A 21021-nucleotide genomic window follows, 5' to 3' on the forward strand; every position below is an offset into this window, starting at 1 on the left:
AGTAGAGGGGCGGATAAACATGATGACCAGTGTATTTTACTTGTAGAGAGGTTGTTGGCTACTTGAATGTTGGTACTGTCTGTTTTATACTGATGTAAAGTCGTATGTTGGATATGGTCGGACTGCTGGCATTGAATCAGTGACTCAAGACAGTTTGATGGTATTCATCCACGGGTGTTGGCCATCAAGGTATACGTGTTGTTGCAATATTCGTGATGAGCTAGACATTCTTGATGCCCATGAGCGAACACAAACACATTGATAGTAAGTTGACCGGTAGATATCGAAATTGTTCTGTCGCCATCCAGCCCGGGAATGCTAGCAATTCGAATTCCCAGAACGGTCGGGTTCGGTTTGAACCCCAGTGAAAATCAACAAGAATCGGGTAGATATACATATATAGATATCTAAAAAATAAAGGCCCATGAAATCTATCGATGTATTTCGATGTATTTAGACAAATGAGACTTTTCGAGACGGAAAAAGAATGACATCGAGAAACAATTTAGATGTTTAGATACGATTCTCGATCTGTTTAGACCTACCAATACACATGTACATATGAAATATCACTCAATTTGATCCAAAAACAAATCTAATGAGAGCAAATGACATTATCTATAAGTATCGCTATCATTAGGTGAGTAGGGTATTGCTGCTCGCTGCGCGCCTCGTCCGCCATCCCGCCATCCCACCATCCCACCATATGCCCTCTAGTCATCGTGGTTGTCGTCCACTTGAACCAGTCCCGAGGAAGCCACCTATAGGACACTTGGTCAGTACATGTGATAGAATGCAGGCAACAGAACTCACCTGAACAGATACTTTGCGCTTGTATAACTAGAACAATTGTAGACAGAATTAAATAGATGTTAACATAAGAAAAAAATGACGCACCTCTTTGTCAGCAGTAGACAACCCATTCCAGTAAGTCGCGAAGACGCTCACTGGTTCCTTTTGATTGCCGTTCGATTGCCACTTCGAGGGCGCAAAGATTCCTAGAATGATAGAGTTAATCTTGCTATGAAAATAATATATAGAACTCACCGCGCCGTGATCTTGGGGCTCACGTGCATCGGCTTGGTACTCGGCTGTTGCTTCTTGATGGCATCAGGCTTCGAGTCGATCATGGGTTTCATTTGTTCGGCATGGGTCACTCCAATGAGTTCCATTTTTACAGCAAGGGAAGCTGAATCAGAAATTGATGAGATCTCTGGCCTGGAGATTGGCATGATGTTGGTGGAGGGCGGCACTACAGCAGGGTTGGATCCTAAACTTGAGGAAACAATAGAAGGTGGAGGGGGTTTCTGTGAAACAGGTCTGGGCCGAGGTTTGAGGACAAGATTAGAGCTAAATGAATTGATCGCATCAGTGTAGCGCATCAATAGAATTGATGACTTACAGAGGGTTTTTAACCTGTAAGATCAGACGCGTGAAATTAGTGCCAGGCACAACATGTACTACAACGAGAGACTCACCTCGACAGCAACAACTTCCTTCTCTTTGCCATTGTCCATTTGTGGTGGAGGGGTTGGCTTGTGGTCAGGTGTAGTGCCAATGATGTGCTTGATGAAGATAAGTAGTTGAAGAATATTAATGAATTTGTAGAACGCACCTGCAGTACAGAGATCAGAAGGCTGCTGTACATTAGTTTGACGAAGACAAAGAGGTTTTCGGGGCGCTATGCTATTGGGAAGCGCAGGGGACGAGATTAGTTCAAGCAAAGTAGAGAAATCTCAGGCTCGTGGTTGTCGAGTTGTGCTAGAAACACAAGGGAGTGATTGTGTTGAGCAGGGGTCGCGGCGGGGATGAATGACATGGTGGGCGGAGGAGAAGATGCATGTGGTTCAACTGCACTGACTCGGTCACTCGGATATGATAAAGTTAACATATGTGCAAATGCAAGAAGTTATGCACCTACAATATGTATGTGCATGTGCAATATTGCATGCATATGCAAAGTTTGTCAAAAGTTCGTTACAAAGTGTGCAAACAAAGTTTGACATGCTTGCTTTTTTACCTTTGCAAAGGTTCTTTGCATTTTGCACAAAATTAGAGTTTTACCGTCTCGAATTTCTTAGATTTCTATCTATCTCATTCTGTACTTAGACGTCTATTGCTACCTATCTACCTCATTCTTGTCGATTTTCACTGGGTTTGAACTCGCGAGCGAACAAAAGTATCACCAGATGTAAGGTTCACACCATGCATGCGGCCCGGGTCCGTATACGTAGGATCTGTCCGTCTGTGCAAAACTTGTCAGTTAGATTTCATACACTACATTTTTACGCCTAGTTACACATCTTGAACACGTCAATTTATATAATGACCCACAAGCTTGGCCTTGCCTGAAGATCAGCTGCAGATGTTTTAGGCTTTTGCCAGCTGTCTCGTCCACTGACATCAGTGAACCGGTGAAGAAAGTAGAAAGCCATATATCACAATATATAGTACACAATCGCACACATCAGCATAATTCTGCCATCGGTCATTACATTATCATGTTTGACCTTGTAGAGGAAAGAAGCGTTTTTCATTTTCTTATATCTGCTTCCGATGTCAAAGCTACTCAGGAAAAACCTCCTTCTCAAATTGGATGAAATGCGATCCAACTTGCACAAATCTGCAAGAATTTGACGATTTGGCAATCCGTCCAATTATTTTAATCCCTTTCAAATTTTCGTAAATAGGATCTCAATTCACGACAATACTAGCACATTATTTTCAGGCAGCTTTTCCAATTCAATTAAATGATATCAAGCAAATTCCATTAAATTTTAAATCTGACATAAACAGCGAACATCTATCTATCTATTATAGATGAGAGCGAGTGAGAGATATGTTGTTGTGTCGTCGTTGTATTGTCGTCGTCGTGTCATCATTGTATCCGTCGTCATCATCGTTGTGTCGTCGTCGTTGTGTTGTTGTGTCATCATCATCGTCGTCTCGTCGCGTCGTCGCATCGCATCATGTCGTCGCGTCATCGTCGTGTCATCGTCATCTCGTCGCATCGCGTTGTCGTTGTCGTCTCGTCATTGTCGCATCGCGTCGTCGTTGTCGTCGCATCGCATTGTCGTCGCATTGTGTCGTCGTCGTCGCATTGCGTCGCATCGTCGTCGTCATATCGTCATTGTCGTCGTCGTGTCGTCGTCATTGTCGTCGTTGTCGTCGTATCGTTGTCGTCATTGTCGTCGTATCGTTGTCGTCGTGTTGATGTTGTTGGGTTGTTGCTGTCGGGTCATCGTCGTTGTCATCGCACCATCATCGTCGGCCAAAGTGGCAAGTGAGAGTAGCGATGAGTGAGAGCGAGTGAGAGCGGGAAGAAAAGTTCAAGTTGAACTTTCGTGAGCGCACCATCACATGAACAAACATATACAAATGTTGGACTTAGGATATTTCCAGCGCTGTAGCACAATTGATCCCGCTGATGCCTTGTAGAGCGCCGCTGTACTTTCACATTTGCAATAAGCAGCAATCAGAAACATGTAAAGCATTGTTTTGAAAATACTTAATGTAGTCTTATTGAAAGCGGAGGCCGCTGGAAGCGGTACAGCCAGTTTCAAAAGTTGTCCGCTAAAGGTATCTTCTCACGAGAAGGGCTTGAATAGCATTGTAATGGGATAAATAAATAGGGCCAAACGACAATGCACGAAATAATTGGGATAAGTCTACTACCACCCCTCATTATCTGAAAAGGAGGAATGTCATAGCTCTGTGACTAAATCTAATGGTATTTTATATTTGTCGACAAATGCCCGAGGCTCTTTCCATCAAAAGGCCTTAAATAACATTGTAATTAAAAAACAAGATCAGGTAAGATGTCGAAGCTCAAAACAATTGGCTCAGGTATACTACCACTACTCATTGGCTGCAAAGGCGGAATGTCCCAGGATTGTTATAAATCATTCATGTTAAGCTGGATTTACAAGCATACATGAGTATATATGTGCAACTCAAATTGCTCGCAGTATATAAGCTAATATTTGGCGGCAGCAGAATTACATCGTGCTATACTTCCCACGGCTACAATATCGAGGACTCATCAATTCACTGATGGAGGGATACATTGGGTTGTGGTAGATGTTGTTGATGGAAGGGAGTATATAGAGGACGATACGATCATACGAGCAACAGTTTCTGTATCCACTACATCAGCAGAGCGCACATTCATTCAATATTCAGTAGTTAAAGGGATGTATGCCACTTTGACAATGATCCCACTGTACGGTTGATGTCAATATTCACAGCGTCAATTCGACATTCTGAATTTATTCAAAATTCAAATGACAATTGAGAACATTGATGAAGCGCTGCGAATGGTCCACGGAATGTAATGGTGTTTTTTCTTCTAATTTCAGAGAGCAGATGCGTAGCCAACATGACATGGCTTCGGAGGATGGTGTTTGTCAAGGTGGGCGCAGCAATAAGGAAGTTCGAGCTTTAAGATTCAGTCTTGAAATTGTGTTATTGCTGTCCAAGGGGGTTGTCCGGATCCCGATAGTCCCAGAGCACACAGCACAGACAGCACGGACACGAACAAGCGCTCAGTGAAAAATTTCCGTGGCGAGTCCGTGAGTCACAACGTCGGTCATAGAATCGCATGTTGACATGCATAGGCCACCCGCACCGCGTCGAATTTCAGCCCGAGATCGAAAGGTGTCCTCAGGCCAGGAGAACTTCTATCCAACTTGTAATCTGCGCATTGCATGTCGTTCATACCATACAAATCTCTGGCCGTGATTTGAACCGCGAAGTTGCATCATAAAGTCCTAGAATATAATCATGAGAATGGCAAATTGATGAGAGACGCCCGCTGGTTGATTGATAAGAACATGCTTGTCTCAGTGACACCCGATCGAGTCCTTTGGCCTTAGGATAGACGTGCCGCCACCCTTCTCTTCCATCAATTTAGAGATCTTCTGCTAGTGAAGTCTATCCCGTAGGCAGTTGTACAGGTTGCAACTTGACAGCTTCTTCACTTGAAATCTTTGCGTGTTTCGTATGCAATGTCGTCCGGAAATTTCCTCCCAGATCTGTCTCCTCCCGATGTGCAACAAGCAGCTCAAGTACGTACTTCAAGTCTGCACTTTGAGAAGATTTCTTACGACACTTCCACAGTTGATACAACAAGCGTATTCGAGTGCACACGCCCAGGTGGATCAACGGCGAATTCAGCAAGAGCTAGTCGAGATTCAGAGACGACCCGAGGCATGGGGGTTAGTTGTACCTTTCCTCGAACATCCAGACCCGAATGTGCAATTCTTTGGCGCACACACCGCGCAGGTTAAGATTATGCGTGATTGGTATGTGCTCTACCTTTTCCTCTTTACAATGGTACTGATCAGCTGCTGTTGCCACTGCAGGGATTCATTTCCTGAGGAAAACGCCGAACATCTACGAGAATTACTGCTCAAGCTGACCTCGCACTCGATATTAACCGGCAAGGGCAAGGTAGTATGCCGCAAACTATTTGTTGCGGTAAGTACAAGTTCTAGATTGAAGTCTGTCTAGTAATCGTTTGCAGATCACATCGCTTGCGCTCCGCATCGCGCCGGGTTCACCCTCAAGGTGGCCAGACTGGATAGTGTCGGCAGTCAATTCTCTCTCTTCTTCTGGCATGCCTCCAGACCAACTCCTTGCCTTCCTTACCATAGTCGCTGAAGAGGTCGAAACAGCCGACCTTCTGGGGTCTAGTAAGTGAGTGCAGCGAATCGAATCACTCTGCGTTATCATTAATTCTGTTCTAGGATGCAAATGCACCAGTCTCTTCTGGATGCTTCTCCGATGGTCATCCAAGCTGTAATAACATCTATCACTCGACCGACTCTCATATTGCCCGAACTACAATCCGCACTCAAGTGCTTCCAAGCATGGATATACACCTTGCGGGCCAAGTAATGTTCTTTCATACGCTTTGCTCAGTTTTCAACTTAACGCGTCGCACAAGTGACATTACACCTATTATACCACTGTTGATCACGATAATGACGCCCGCGCCAGATTCCGGATTTGACGAGTCGACTTTCTCAGTGGCTTCTGATGTTTTACAGGAGATCATGACGAGGTCTTCGTTGGCTGGAGGCGCGGGAACAAGCACGTTGACAGAGCCGCTTCTTGTGTGGCTTAATGCCCATGGAGATCGCGGTGAGCCTCGGTTGTTGCGTATCTTCACTTGATGTGACTACTCAACATTATCCGATATCCAGCTGGTTCAATCGATGGTGTGTCTCATTCACTTTGTAAGTTGCTGGTCGCCCTGGGAGACCACTCCACCATGTATTTCGCCTCCAACATCACATCGTTAAAACCCATACCCGGAACACCCTACCGGCGCGCCTACTTTGTGCAAAAGTTTTTGCACCTTCTTTTGAAATATACCGGACTATCGGGTTATTACGGCGTCGACGAGGAGGAGAGCGAGATGACTCTTGGCTTTTGGTACCTCTTTCAGGAATCGTTGTGGAGCGTGGAGTACGAAGACCAAGCTGAGGATCAGGACGGCATACCTTCACTTCTTGATGTCAAGGAAAAGGAACAGTGGACCGTCGTGAATGCGGTATACGTTCAACTTGTAGAGATTCTGAGAAGGAAAGTGATGTGGCCAGACCAGCGTACTCTCAGTTACTGGGCAAAAGGTGATATATTTATGTCACGTTTGCCTGTCTTGTGTTGAAACGAAATCCTTTGTAGATGAAGTCGACAGGTTTCAAGTGTGAGTGAGAGCAACGTTCGTCAACTTACATGGCGTTGACAGTTTGCAGATATCGGAGGGATGTCGGTGATACCCTAATCAATGCGTGAATAAGATGATCGGCATGCCTGTATTTTATGTTGATCCATCCCCAGATATTACATCCTGCGAAATGACATGTTGGGCTACTTCCTTGAGGACATGCAAAAGCGCTTTGCACAACCGAATGGATTACAAGGATGGGAGGTGAGCACTTCTTTTGGTTTATATGATACTCATTTAATACATACTACCAGGAAATTGAAGCCACGTTGCACTGTATCATGTCGATTCAAGAAGCAGTACCACTGGAAGACAACCTCTTCCTTGCTCGGCTGTTTGAACCTGATGTGCTTGGTCGTTTGCCCACTTCAGGTCAGGATCGAATACGTAGGACTATGCTTGGCTTGATTGGTAGGAGCATTGCACACCCGACTCATGATCGTCTTCCTGACCTTCTGTGTTCAGCGGTGTACTCGACATGGTTCACAACTCAAACCAATGCACCGACACCCACCTCAACTCCATCTCTTTTGATGAACGCCATTTCTTATGTCGTCGCTGCTCTACCAGAGCCTGCATTATGCCTGCCGGCTGCAAATGCCCTTCGTGATCTGTGCGATGCTAATCGTGTTGCGCTTGCACCCCATATTGGAGCGTTCGCGGAGCTGCATGCCGGATTGAGTGGTATCCCGGTCCGTGAGATTCATGCATGGTCTGTATCTTCACTAACATCATGCAAACATGCCCAGGACACGGAAAAGAGCAAGGTTCTTCAATCAATCGCGAGCGTAATACAAGCATTGCCACCTGAAGAGGAGATTCCACCCATCCAGGCGATTGTTATCCCAGTAATCGAAAAACTTGCACAAGCCCTGCACGGTCCTTCACAGGTTCGTATTGAGTTAGACATGGTTTCCTTCAAGCTAAATTGTTTTGTCTTCTGCAGCTTGTGGACGAAACTCGTTTCATTATCATTTCCCAGCTTCAGACATTGTCGGGGGTAGCCAAAGGTCTCACGCGCACGCAAGACTCGTTGCTTATCCTTGACGAATCGCCCGAAGAGAGAGCTGAGGCTGAGCGTCTACAACGAGCACGTGACGACTACACGATGGTGAAAGTTCGTGAAGACCTGTTCAACACGATAAGAAATATAGCAAGGTACTGGTCCATGGATGCTGGTGTCTCGGATGTATGTTCCGGTGTATTTTTATGCATTATTCGGCTGACGTTGAACAAGGCATTGAGTGACTTTTTCCGTTCGATAACTTCTTTGCCCTCGGATATCACCCTGCTTTCGCTTCCTGCAGCTCCGATTTTTGAGATCGTATGTCTTGCATGCCAGAGGCAGCTTACGGCTGTATGGCTGTCCTTGGCAAACATGCTCGTCATACAGCTTGATCCACCGACGTTGTTTTCAACCTCAACGCTCAAATCCACACCGAGTCCTGAGGCTCTGGGGGTGATATCGACTCTATTGCCAATCCTGCTGGAAGCATCGCTAGGAGTACTGGGACAGCCTGGGGCGATGGAGGCTGTGAGTGTACCTTGCGCTATTTTTAAACGACTTCTGATGGCTTCTTGTTATAGAATCCTGACATCGTGCAGGCCTTTTTCGGATGCATGGACACCGTGAGTGCGGGATTAGAGACCCAATTCAAAGCTAATTGAAATCAATTAGATTGCAAAGCATTTCCTCGTAGGATTCTATCGACTGCCACCCGGCGCCCTCGATGCGTTGATGCAATGCGCTGTGACTTCATTGTCGTTGCAAGAACGATATTCGCTTGTTGCAACATGCACTTTTCTGGTACTTGTAGTTTTGTACTGATGCTCACCACTTCTCACTCGTTGATGTCAGGAAACGCTCATAAGGCGAACAGCCAGTAGTGATGATCTTGGAGATGCAAGTACGATACTAATTCAAGGGCATGGTCGGCCGATCCTACGAGCCATCTTATGTGGCTTCGCGGGTGTGGCGCCAAGATCCGCGACGCAGAATCTGATCGAATTGTTATCCATAGTAGCGTCTAAATTCCCCGCAGAGACGAGAACCTGGATGACTGATATCTTGTTTGCGGTATGCCTTGATTATTGGTCTGTGAGGAAGTCTGACATGGATGTAGGATGACTTTGTCCAGTCAAAGGCAAGCCCGGAGGCGAAGCGAACTTTCGTAAAAACTATCATTGGGTTTGTCAATGCTGATCATACGAGCTGAATCCTGTACTGATTGCGAGTAGGTCTCGATCGCCGAAGAAAACGAGGGAAGCAGCACAGCAGTTTACACTTGTCGCCCGGGGCCTGGAAGGCACTAGCTTTGGATACGCTTCTGTTAACATTTGATGTGGGCAGTGTTGCTACTGGTTCGCTAATTCGACATTACGTTGAACGCGCTTGACTGAAGAATCGGTGTTCATCGGATATGTCGGTCAGCGCATTACCAGTGTCAACGTGTACTAGTACCACGGTTATTGGCGTGGAAGGGCCGATGTGAGCGCGGCAGCCATAACTGCCGACACGCTATAGGACCTCGTAGTTAGCTCCCACAGCACGCAGCGACGGTTGACCCAGAGGGGGCATATCGTGCGACGGGCCTCCGTCGTCAACTAAGTTAATCGTCGGTGTGTCGGCGATATTGAATGCTGTGGTCCTGTGGAAGGATATATATGTGTCTGAAACCTGTGCCTCATCGGATGGTCCGGGGTTGATCAGGGTTGGTCCGGGGAACATGCCTGGGGCAAGTTCCTGGCCAGCCGGCGGAAGAGCGGCTTTTGGGTAAAAAATGACGGCAAAGACGATCAAAAGCGGTAAGTAGTTCCGTACTCTGACAAATGAATAACTATGATTGGCCGTCAAGCTCCCATGAATCACAAGCATAAATTGGTAAATATCGGAACGCGAATTGCCGAGCTCACGCTTTTCTTCAAACTTGCTTGTCGTCGCACACAACTGCTCGTCGGTCTTTTCGACGATGCCTATCCTCTCTTCCTCAACGCGCGATGCGATGCGCTCGCTGCAGCGGCTGGCCGCGGGGATGGCCACCGCTGTTCCGAGAATTGGTGACACCAAAGTACCAATGTCCCTTCTGGAGAAGGGTGCATACATAAACTACCAGCGTATTGAGGATAACCTCGCCGTCGTCCGTGACAGGTGATTGCAACCATTTACTTGACTTATAGTCTGGATTCTGATGCACTAACTGTTCCGCAGGCTTCAGCGCCCTCTTACCTTGTCGGAAAAGATAGTGTATGGACACTTGGACGATCCTCACAACCAAGACATTGTCCGAGGCACAAGCTACCTCAAGCTCCGTCCTGACGTATGTCAGACGTTTACATTCTGCTCCGGGTAACCATTGAACCATTATATCCTTATCAACAGCGGGTAGCTTGTCAGGACGCTACCGCCCAGGTCCGCCCATAACGTCACTACTATGTCCCCTCGCTGACATAATTGTAGATGGCTTTGTTGCAATTCATGTCTGCAGGCATGGACACAGCAGCCGTTCCAACTACAGTTCACTGTGACCACTTGATTGAAGCTCAAGTTGGTGGTGCTAAGGATTTGGCGCGTGCTGTTGATCTCAACAAAGAGGTGTACGATTTCTTGGCCACCGCCACCGCAAAAGTTGGTTGTTTGCGATTTAGGATTTTTGTATTTGCTCATTAGTTTGCAGTATGGTCTTGGATTTTGGAAGCCGGGTTCTGGTATCATTCACCAAATTATCTTGGAAAACTACGCATTCCCTGGTGGACTCATGATCGGGACTGACTCTCACACACCTAATGCGGGAGGTTTGGGTATGGTTGCCTGTGGTGTTGGGGGTGCCGATGCTGTTGACGTCATGGCGGATATTCCTTGGGAATTGAAGTGCCCTAACGTCATCGGTGTGAACCTTACTGGCAAAATTGGAGGCTGGACTACGCCTAAGGGTGCGCGTGTCCTTGAATTGATTCTCTTGCATAGTTAACCCTTCGCAGACGTCATCCTGAAGGTCGCTGGCATTCTCACTGTCAAGGGTGGAACTGGTGCCATCGTTGAGTACCACGGTCCTGGTGTTGAGTCATTGTCTTGCACGGGTATGGCCACTATCTGTAACATGGGTGCTGAAATCGGCGCAACTACCTCACTCTTCCCCTTCAACCGTCGCATGGTCGACTATCTCAACGCTACCAAGCGTTCCGAGATTGCTCAATACGCACAGCGCTTTTCACACAACCTTAAGGCTGATGAGGGCTGCGAGTACGACCAGAACATCGAAATTGTTTGTGATGCTGTTAATGTCCTCGTCATCCGGACTGATATTTTGTGCCCAGAACCTGTCAGAACTCGAGCCTCACATCAACGGTCCCTTCACTCCTGATCTTGCTACCCCGCTCTCGAAGTTTGCAGAGGAGGTCAAGAAGAACAACTGGCCCCAAGAACTTAAGGTCGCTCTCATTGGTTCCTGCACTAACTCTTCATATGAGGACATGTCACGTTCTGCTTCCATTGCCCGCGAAGCTACCGAGCATGGCCTCAGTGTCAAGAGCAAGTTCACGATCACTCCTGGTTCTGAGCAAGTCCGTGCTACCATTGAACGTGACGGTCAAATTGGTGCTTTCGAAGAGGTCGGCGGTCTCGTCCTGGCTAACGCATGCGGTCCTTGCATTGGTCAATGGGACAGGAAGGATGTTAAGAAGGGCGAGGTTAACTCAAGTGCGTTTTTCGTCTCATTATATTACATTTTCTAACTAATGGTTTTTAGTTATTACCTCCTACAACCGTAACTTCACCGGCCGTAACGATGCTAACCCTGCCACCCACGCTTTCGTCGCCTCCCCGGATATTGTAACTGCAATGGCCTTCGCTGGTGACCTCACTTTCAACCCGGTTTTGGACACCCTCATTGGTTCTGATGGCAAGCCTTTCAAGTTTTCGGACCCTACTGGTAATGAGCTTCCTCCTCGCGGCTACGACCCCGGTCAAAACACCTTCCAGCCCCCTCCTGGAGACCGTGCTAGCGTTTCAGTCGCAGTTGACCCTAAGAGTGACCGTCTTCAACTCCTTCATCCATTCACGGCTTGGAATGGCGAAACACCGTCTGACCTCCCCGTTCTGATCAAGGTGAAGGGCAAGTGCAGTAAGTGAAGTTCATTCTTGAGTCCTCCCACTGCGCCTCATTATGGTGTCTAGCGACCGACCACATCTCGGCTGGTGGTCCCTGGCTTAAATACCGTGGTCACCTCGAAAACATTTCGCGTAAGTCGTCTTGCCTGATAATTCTTAGACTTTTTCATCTCACCCTGGGATAGAAAACTGTTTGATCGGTGCAATCAACTCGGAGAACGGCGAGGCAAACAAGGTCAAGAACCAGATCACCGGCGAATATGGTCCAGTTCCCCAGACTGCTGCTTACTACCGCGACAAGGGCATCAAGTGGGTCGTCATCGGTGACTCCAACTACGGTGAAGGTTCATCTCGCGAGCACGCTGCCCTCGAGCCCCGTTACCTTGGTGGTCTTGCCATTATTACTCGGTCTTTTGCTCGTATCCATGAGACGAACTTGAAGAAGCAAGGCATGCTTGCTCTCACCTTCGCCAACCCTGAGGACTACGACAAGATCCAGCCCAGCGACAAAGTTGACATTCTGGGCTTGGAAACTTTCGCCCCAGGAAAGAACTTGACTCTTGTTGCCAAGCATGCGGATGGTAGCAAGGATGTGAGTTGCTGGCTCTTGTAATGACATTTTGTGGTGCTGACGGGATGATCCTGCAGGAAATTTCTCTTGCTCACTCCTTCAATGAGGGTCAAATTGAGTGGTTCAAAGCAGGCTCTGCTCTTAACCTGGTGTGTTCAATTCTCGATTTGTATGCAGTAGGTTCACGTTCTGACCTTGTCGATATAGATGGCTGCCAAGGCCAAGCAGTAAATAGTGATATAGATGGAAGGAGCATGTGCTATGTTACACAGTAGACTCCATGTTCAGCTATTCCTCGCTTTCCGATACTTATTTCCTTGATCATTCACATCATAGTTTCGACAGCTTGTTTATATATCTTTGTAATAACACGGATGACAAATCCTAAAACATTTCGATTCTGGAGGTTACTCGTCCAAAGGTTCGTACATCATCATCTTCCGTCTTCTTTCCAGCAACGCTTTTCTTGCCATACTCTCTCTCCCGGATAGATGACCAGGTTGAGGTGGGCGTAACAAGTCTGAACCAAAGGATATCATCGAAGACGCGGACGATGATTCATGGCGAACTGGTTTAGGCCTTGAACGTCTCCGCTGCCCACCCCTCTTCCGCGACGATATTTTGGATTGTTCAGAGTACATCGTGTTCGTGCGCGATTTCGGAGCGTCACTAGAAGCAAGCGCCTGATGCGACTGTGTAAACCCATACCCGTAGTTCTTCAGGTTCGCTGAGGCCACAGCCATAGACTCAGAGGTGTAAACGCTACTGGAACTGACGTGCGAGGCATGACTCTTGTTCATATCTATAGGAGCTGCGTTGTGTTTCAAGCGGGACTCTTGTGTCCACACGGGTGCCATGGCACCCGGGCGAAGTGTTACCTGGCTATCGCTGGGAGCCAGGTTCGACTGTGATACGTCTGGGGACGAAACTCGGTCTCGAGGATGGCCACCCAGTCCACGAATACGCAGTCCGTTTACGTCGTCGTCGTTCAGCTGGGGTTCTGCAGAGTATGACGGTGGATCGTGACCGTTGAGAGGTACGCCGTATTCGGAATCTGGAAATTGTTGTAGCCAATGGTTTTTGGCAGACCCCGGTGGAATGTCGCTTTCTTCATATGTGGACGGGCGTTGCACGCTGTTGCCAGCAACAGTGCCGAAGGCGGTCATGAAGTTGGACTTGAGGGCGGAGGCCCAACCCTCCGGGGGCCGGTGTTCGTTTATTGTTGGGTTGTGAGGCCTGGGTTCAGCCTTGTCAGGGAGCGGTATGTCGTGCCAGTCTCCAGGGCCGATGCTTGGTGTGTTCTCCATCACTGGTTGTAGCCTCTCTCTAGGCGTGCGCTGGGCATGGCCAGGCGAGGGGAGAAAATGCGGTAGACCATTTCCCTCCGGCGGCAGGAAACTGTGCGTAGGATAATGGACACCGCTCCTTGGTGGACCCAACTCGGCTACCCTTGTGCTGTAAAACGCTGGGCCACCATGGCTTGACTCGTCACCGGACGTCAGGTCGCCAGGGGCAATATTTGCTACCTGCAGCCGACCAAGCGTGCGCGGGCTTTCCTGTACGCTGTACGCGCTTGCGGAATTCGCGAGTACAGGTCGTCGTTGCTCCACGGGCGGGTAGACGTCGCCAGCGACCGTTCTTGAGGGATTGTACCCTGGTGCCCGATCATAGGCTTTGTAGAAATTCGCAGCTGTCAGCGTGTTTATGGGGCTGGCAAAAGGATCACCAGTATTTCTCCGGACGAGAGATGCAGGGAGGTAAAACTCAGACTCTTCGTGCGGGGTGTGTACCTGCAGGCTCGGCTCGGGGCCGTCCTCGAGTGTATCCCTCGCCGTCCAAAGTTCATCGTCGTCTTGCGTCTTTCGCGCTGATGCGCGCGAACGCAGCCACCATGCGAGAAATGCCAGGCAACAAGCGAGAACACAGACGGTGCCCAGGATGATCGCAACGTAGAACGGGGCGGAGAGCTCGGGTTTGGACGTGTGCATGGAAGCGGGGGAGACGAGTGCTGTCGGACGAGCGGGTGTGCTGGTGCTGCTTGAGGGGTTGGATGGAATGCTAGTGGTGGTGGGTGTCTGTGATGAGAACGAGGAACTTGGCGTCTCGCTGCTGAGCGATGAGGATATTGTGTCAGTTGCCGTAGCTGAGGACATTGCCAAGGCAGGGACAGTAGTCATCGACGCCTGGGACTGTGTCAACTGGCCTCCTGTCTGCATTCCAGTTGCACTGACAAGGTCTGGACTGGTCTGAGTGGCCGGCTGTGGTGCATATTCCGTCCTGCGGTTGCCTTCGAGGTCGTATGAAGCATCTCCAGGTCCTGCTGGAGGATATGAATTCACGATTGACGGTTGCCCGTTTTTTCCTAGAACCAGGTTGGAATCCGCTCTGCGATTATGGTCAATGTTGGCAAAGAACGGCATGCGTGAAATCAAAGATATAAGCATAGTATCGTTGGGTGTATATGCGCGCCTGGCGCTGAGCTACCAGAGCCCTGAAGAAGGTGAGGTGATTTGTCAAAATTAAGGGTACCGTCTCATTTCTTAAATCATGAAATGCGACGTGGCTTGAAATTTGAATCTAGACGGTCAGTCTGAGGTGTAGCCTCGTCAACTATATTTAGGCTGACTGCGGCGGCGTTGATTGCGCAGAGTCTAAAAGGAATAATCATATCTATTATTATCTATGGTACCGGTCCCTCTGTAGTTCTACCAAGTCCTGCTGAGTGCGATTTCGCCCCTAAGTATGGTATGTCATAATCGTTACTAATATGCACCATATATGGTGTTGCCCAGGTGCGCTCGACTCTTGTTCTCAACGTCAGATGTACAAACTCAACTGTATTGTCTTGGGCTATGACTCAACCTGTATTTTCTCAGTCAACGTTGCGGAGACGCAGACTGTTGATGACCTCAGAGAGGTCATCATCATCAAGAACGCGAGGAAGCCAGAATTTGACCATGTTGTCGCTGGGGATATCAAGCTATGGCAGGTGAGTGAGCTGATACCTACCATCTGATGTTGACGACCTGATACTGTGGAAGGTCGACCTGCCTATCGACGAAACGATCGAGCACAATCTTAGCAGTCTCAAGCTTGACACAAAGACACCCCTATATAAAACATCTGAGGAGAATACTGTGAAGAGGCAACGTGTTGAGCAGGTGAGTAATCTGATGCCTACGATTGGATGTTAATGATCTGATATTTTGGATGCTTGACACAAAGAAATACCTATTACCTGTGGCTCCAATGAAGAGGGTTTTTCCCAATGCTCCTGACCCTGAGCATCTGCATATTGTTATCAGACCGCTCCACCTCAATTTAAACTGCGTTGTCATCGATGATCCTGACTATGCATTTGAGATCAAGATTGCACCGACAGAGAGTGTTAGCGCCCTCCAAAATGCTATCAAGGACGCGAGGAAGCCACAATTTGACCATGTTGTCGCTTGCCATCTCAAGGTTTGGCAGGTGAGTAATCTGATGCCTACGATTGGATGTTGATGACCTGATAATTTGGAAGGTCAAGATCAAACCGAACGACCTATACTTACTCGACGCGATCGAAGACCAAGGCGTGGCGTTGAAGTCGTTAACCAAACTGTCTGAAGCGTTTGTGGATGGAGTAGAGCCCGGATGCATTCATATCATCGTACAAGAATATGCAGCTGAACAAGGCGAAGTCAAAACCAATTGTACCACGAAGCTCGACGAAGGTGAGGCTACACCGCCTGGTTATTTGACTCAGCCGCTCAATATGTATTCCACACGAAGAGTTCAAGAACGCTCTTCACTTCTACTATCCTTCCCCGTCAGCAGCTGCTAAATCCAAAGAATATTTCAATATACAGAGCGGACCCAGGAGATTATGCGACGGTCGTTATGCTTATGACACACCAGCCGATACGACTGCACCACCAATAGAGTTGTTCAACCCGGCATTCGCCTACTTCTCAAGCAAAGCATTCGATCCTGAATACGTCGTACCCGATGAGGTGCTGCGTGATGTCCAAAACCTCATGCCTACATTTGCGGCAATTCATCCCAGCGAGAAGGACCGCAAAGTAAATATTACTCCTCTGCTGGAAAAGGTGATCCAACAAACTTTTTTGCACACGAAGAGTCGTCAAGGCGGCTATATTCACGATGCTGTAGCCGTCCATGTTCATGGCCATATTCCGATACACCTTGTGGTAGTTGAGGAGAAGAACGAGGTTGGGGATGGAGGTTCAGACCCTTCGGTCCAGGCATCATTCTCCTTTGTACATCTAACTCGTGACTCACAGGTACAATGTTTCGGCACTCTAATGCGTGTTACTCTTCTCATTGATGCTCGTCACACAGTACACGGAACTTCGTTCAAAGTGTAATTGTCCTACCTTCTTGGTTGCTCACGCTGGACCTTGGCTAGCAGTTCTGGGCGCCGTCTTCACGGACAAGTATATAGTCCAACGGCTTACGGACTTCAACTGGATCCCAGCCCGCTCTGCACTCGACGACGACCAGATTCTTCGAATTGGGCGCGTCCTGTATGCACTTAGGGAATCAGTCGCACAGCTCAGAGACTGGTATGACAATGTCTTGGAATGTGGCGAGCCGCCGTACGATGCATCACGTCCTACTGTACACTCTCGCTTTTACCCAACCCCAAATACTTATCTGCGCAACGAGATTCCCGTACAATTCAAATATGAGTGGCCCCTGGAACGCGATGCTTCGTGTGTGACTTACCTGGCGAAGACGCAGGAGGACAACCCGATCAATGTCGTTGTAAAGTTCGTCACCAGGTACGGCGAGGACGTTCACATGGCGATGGCAGAAGCTGGGTTCGCGCCGAAGCTTTTGTATTACGGAAAGATTGATGTCGTGAAGGGGATGCCATCGTATGGCGGGCTGCGGATGGTAGTAATGGAATATGTGGACGGAACGACGGCCTGTAGTTCACTGCGACTGCCTCCCAGCTTTCACCAAGAGCTCGAGGATGCGATAAAGTACTGCCACGGGAAGGGTTTTGTGTTTGGCGATCTTCGGAAGCCGAACATCATGATCACGAAGGACGGCAAAGTGCAACTGATCGATTTCGATTGGGCTGGACGCAAAGGCGAGGTCAAATACCCTGTATCCATCTCTCCCGTTATTAAGTGGCCGAAGGGGGCGCAAGGATTAGGGCCTATACTAGAAGAACACGATCGTGATATGCTAGTGCGCTACTGTAGTTAGACTTTCTATTTTTCTGCTTTATGATGCAGCTTCAAGTTGTGCACGCCTATATCCCATGTACAGACTGTATTAATTGCTGCCGTCCTGTCTCCCTGCTTCGCCGTCATGCTCAGCAGTCCCATACCTTGTAGTTATACAGACAATGTTGTAATGTATAAACGAGGATTTCGAAGACGTCGATGTGGTGTAAGCATGACGCTTACATGACGCAACTTATCTATGACGTCAGATGTCCGTCCTGTGCACTTCTATCTGATTGGACACCTCCTGGAACGTATATCCCTATATATACAGCCTACTATATGTACTAAAGTGCTTATCGTACGATACCCCCCCCTTAATCTCATACGTTCATCCACGTTACTGCTGTCCGATTGACTGTCAGTGTTGTCATCCACTTCGACGACATTACACTTTTTTTTAATGTTCACTGAACGTATCACCGAACACTCTACCGTAACCGATACCGTTGGAAACTGACCATCTTCGGTCGGCCCATCACCGTCTAGAAAGAAAACAAGCTGCCTTACCGACGTTCACGCGCTTCCATTCCGCTGTCGGCAACGACTCGCAGCAAAGCAAAACAGTTAACAATTGCGCAGACTGCAACTCCCACCGTAAACACCACAAACGTATCTTCTACACCGTCATCACTTACCTCGCTTGGCTCATCACTCGCACGTCCACGAACTCACACGCATACAACTAGTGCATCTGACTCTACAGGCTCCACCATCGATACGCCCTCTATGTCAACCAACTCCAAGGTGGCTCACGCCGAACAAAGCTCGGCAAGCAAGCCACCGTTCCTCACGGCGGGTGAGCTGACTCCGGAAGCACTTCGAGCCTGGGAGATGGGATGCACGCAATTCTTCCTGCACAAGGAAGTCAAGGACGTAGAGATGGTGAAGAAGGTTGCGTGGGGCATGCAAGAGCCGGTGATACAAGACTGGTATAGTAATAACCAAGCGAGGCTGGATGCTCTGACATTCAAAGATTACATGACCGAATTCCGGGACTACTGGCTCCCTTCAGGCTGGGCAGACATGGTTCGTCGCAAAATGCTGGCGTCTACACAGGGCCAAAGACCCTTTCATGAGTGGGCGGTGGACTTCCAGGGACGAAACACCTTGCTACAAGGTACTACCTCTCACCTTGCGGATGCTAACATCTTGTATCACCTGGAGGCGCACATGAACCCAGAATTAGCGGCGGACTACCACGCTGAACAGATCTCCGAACCCGATCTCCGAAAATGGATTGAGAAGGTTCGGTTGCTTGATGAAAAACGCTTGCAATACCTGGTGAGGCAACGAGAGGCCGTTGAGACTGCCTTATGCACAGAACGCGCCTGAGCTGGTGGGGAGAAGAAGCTCACCGCGGGGACGCGTTTCAACACAAAACAAGGGCAAGCTACGACGGCTTCGAGCACCTCCTCTTCGAAACCCTTCACATGTCTGCCTGCACTAACTGACAACGAACGCCAACTTCTACGGGACAATGACGGTTGTTTCAAATGTCGGGAGGCATTCGCAGGACACACCTCCAGCAACTGTCCAAAAGGTTTTCCTGACGGCAGCACCTACAAAATGTTAACGGCAGCTACAATCACCTCGTGAAAGCCAAAGAAGAACAATGGTGTCGTCGCGTCTGTAAACGTCGAGGATGAGAATACTGCCGCGGTCGTGATGCCCTCCGCGGTATTGGGCGACGGAACAGACTCTGAGGAGTGCGTGGCTCCTTTGCAGACTCCTCACTTTCGTTGGGATTGTCTTGTGACTGGGCCTGCCGTTTCTTCTCCTATCCGTATTTCTGCGCTTATTGACCATGGTTCCTCTTTAGTTCTGATTGATGACACCCTCGTGCATAAACTTGGGTTACGCGTGCGACAGCTGCCCAAACCGCTCCCGATAACACTCGCACTTTCACAAAAGCAAAAACAAACCTTCGTTCTGTCACAATATGTCAAACTTTCTTGTTGTTCGCCTGATCAGGCTTATATTTCGCGCTCCGTTCGTGCAATTTTGGCTCCGAACCTCTGTACTCCTCTGTTACTGGGAGGACCATTTTTGCAACATAATCAAATTGTTATAGATCATGAGCTTCGGACTTGTGTCGCAAAGGATGCTGACTACGACTTACTTAACCCACAGGATGTGTCTCAGATGAAAAGAGCGGTGTTGTCATGGGGACCAGACTTGTTTTGGACAAAATGAAGTGTGGTAAATGAACTGAAAGATGTTCTTCCGGAACTGAAGACGATCGTTGACAATGAATGTGAAGAGGTTCATGGTGTGGATGTCGTTGGAGCAATACAAGCGCGAATTGACATCCTCCAGCAACAAGGAGCACTGGCAGCTAGAGACGCAGCTGTCAAAGAGGAGTACCGCGATCGTTTTCCAATGGACATCCCACACAACGACTTACTTCCTGACGACGTTCTCTTCCGCGTACAACTTAAGGACGCTAATGAAATTGTGCAGAAACGCTCTTACGATTGCCCAAAGAAATATAGGGCGGCCTGGAAGGTTCTGCTCGACTCCCATGTTGAGAGCGGCCAATTGAGGCACTCGGAAAGTGAGTTTTCATCGCCGGCTTTCATCATCCCGAAGGCAGACCCAACGGTCTTGCCGAGATGGGTGAACGACTTCCGGCTTCTGAACTTGAACACCGTGCCGGACAACCACCCCTTGCCGCATATCGACGAGATACTCAAAGATTGTGCCAAAGGGAAGTTTTTTGGAAAGATTGACATGACTAATGCTTTCTTTCAAACAAAGGTTCATCCTGACGACATGAAGTACTTAGCTGTGCACACGCCTTGGGGTAAGTATGAGTGGACCGTGATGCCAATGGGCGTACATAACGCACCTGCAGTACACCAACGGCGGATGATGGCCGCTCTTCGACACCTCATCGGTCGTGTCTGCCATGTCTATTTAGATGACATTATCATCTGGTCGCAAACCCTTGAGGAACATGAAGCTAATGTTCGACTGGTCCTTGAGGCTCTTCGTGCAGCGCATCTGTATTGCTCGACAAAGAAGACGTCATTGTTTAACACTGAAATTGACTTCTTAGGGCACCATGTCTCGGAACGAGGCATCGAGGCGGACAAATCCAAGATCGCACGGATCTTGGATTGGCCACAGCCACGTCGGGCCACCGACGTTCGAGGATTCCTCGGAATCGTCAGGTACCTCGCGGACCACCTACCATCAGTGGCTAAACACATGCTTGCGCTTACGCCCTTAACCACCAAGGCCGCAGACAAAGCTTTCCCTAAATGGATGAGTGAACATGAAAGGGCCTTCAAAGGAATCAAAGAGCTCGTGGTAAGCCCGCATTGTCTGACGACTATTGACCATGATATGCCAGGTGAAAACAAAG

At 48.5% G+C, this 21021-nt stretch overlaps 5 protein-coding genes across 5 annotated transcripts; 3 read left to right on the forward strand and 2 right to left on the reverse strand.

Moving 5' to 3' along the window:
• Positions 1 to 713: 713 nt before the first annotated feature.
• Positions 714 to 1648, reverse strand: F5891DRAFT_981564 (uncharacterized protein; the record flags this gene model as incomplete). Its single annotated transcript, XM_041377124.1, has 7 exons — positions 714 to 761; positions 814 to 840; positions 898 to 1021; positions 1048 to 1350; positions 1403 to 1416; positions 1479 to 1565; positions 1616 to 1648. The coding sequence occupies 7 exons, from the start codon at positions 1646 to 1648 to the stop codon at positions 714 to 716; spliced, it is 636 nt and encodes a 211-aa protein (XP_041224486.1).
• A 3358-nt stretch (positions 1649 to 5006) lies between these two features.
• F5891DRAFT_954886 (armadillo-type protein) lies at positions 5007 to 9074 on the forward strand (the record flags this gene model as incomplete). Its single annotated transcript, XM_041375286.1, has 20 exons — positions 5007 to 5066; positions 5119 to 5303; positions 5364 to 5478; positions 5525 to 5697; positions 5748 to 5894; positions 5948 to 6162; positions 6207 to 6635; positions 6691 to 6712; positions 6762 to 6797; positions 6847 to 6937; positions 6988 to 7144; positions 7199 to 7425; positions 7483 to 7623; positions 7680 to 7922; positions 7971 to 8267; positions 8321 to 8362; positions 8412 to 8540; positions 8592 to 8810; positions 8857 to 8921; positions 8972 to 9074. 20 exons carry the CDS (start codon positions 5007 to 5009, stop codon positions 9072 to 9074), a joined length of 3096 nt encoding a protein of 1031 aa, XP_041224487.1.
• Positions 9075 to 9616: 542 nt separating this feature from the next.
• On the forward strand, positions 9617 to 12817 carry F5891DRAFT_1041885 (aconitase family-domain-containing protein). Its single transcript, XM_041362078.1, has 12 exons — positions 9617 to 9881; positions 9942 to 10050; positions 10113 to 10142; positions 10191 to 10358; positions 10408 to 10663; positions 10712 to 10995; positions 11048 to 11429; positions 11479 to 11853; positions 11907 to 11972; positions 12026 to 12432; positions 12489 to 12560; positions 12619 to 12817. Exons 1-12 carry the CDS (start codon positions 9703 to 9705, stop codon positions 12640 to 12642), a joined length of 2352 nt encoding a protein of 783 aa, XP_041224488.1. The 5' UTR covers positions 9617 to 9702; the 3' UTR covers positions 12643 to 12817.
• F5891DRAFT_1041892 (uncharacterized protein) lies at positions 12818 to 15006 on the reverse strand (the record flags this gene model as incomplete). Its single annotated transcript, XM_041362079.1, has 1 exon — positions 12818 to 15006. The coding sequence occupies exon 1, from the start codon at positions 14853 to 14855 to the stop codon at positions 12819 to 12821; it is 2037 nt and encodes a 678-aa protein (XP_041224489.1). The 5' UTR covers positions 14856 to 15006.
• A 206-nt stretch (positions 15007 to 15212) lies between these two features.
• On the forward strand, positions 15213 to 17631 carry F5891DRAFT_1147904 (uncharacterized protein; the record flags this gene model as incomplete). The annotated part of the gene is made up of 6 exons (XM_041365052.1): positions 15213 to 15400; positions 15453 to 15572; positions 15637 to 15882; positions 15935 to 16127; positions 16186 to 16697; positions 16756 to 17631. Exons 1-6 carry the CDS (start codon positions 15233 to 15235, stop codon positions 17629 to 17631), a joined length of 2115 nt encoding a protein of 704 aa, XP_041224490.1. The 5' UTR covers positions 15213 to 15232.
• Between the last annotated feature and the right edge of the window lie 3390 nt (positions 17632 to 21021).

Source organism: Suillus fuscotomentosus (genome assembly GCF_016647785.1).
Source record: "Suillus fuscotomentosus strain FC203 chromosome Unknown F5891scaffold_36, whole genome shotgun sequence".
Lineage (NCBI taxonomy): Eukaryota > Fungi > Basidiomycota > Agaricomycetes > Boletales > Suillaceae > Suillus > Suillus fuscotomentosus.

What these genes read in the sequence shown, in the direction of transcription:
- F5891DRAFT_1041885 (XM_041362078.1), top strand. Translation starts at nt 9,703, where the DNA reads ATGCCTATCCTCTCTTCCTCAACGCGCGATGCGATGCGCTCGCTGCAG. An exon ending in AGGCTGGACTACGCCTAAGG is followed by an intron (nt 10,664 to 10,711) that starts GTGCGCGTGTCC and finishes AACCCTTCGCAG; the next exon opens with ACGTCATCCTGAAGGTCGCT. An exon ending in TCACCTCGAAAACATTTCGC is followed by an intron (nt 11,973 to 12,025) that starts GTAAGTCGTCTT and finishes ACCCTGGGATAG; the next exon opens with AAAACTGTTTGATCGGTGCA.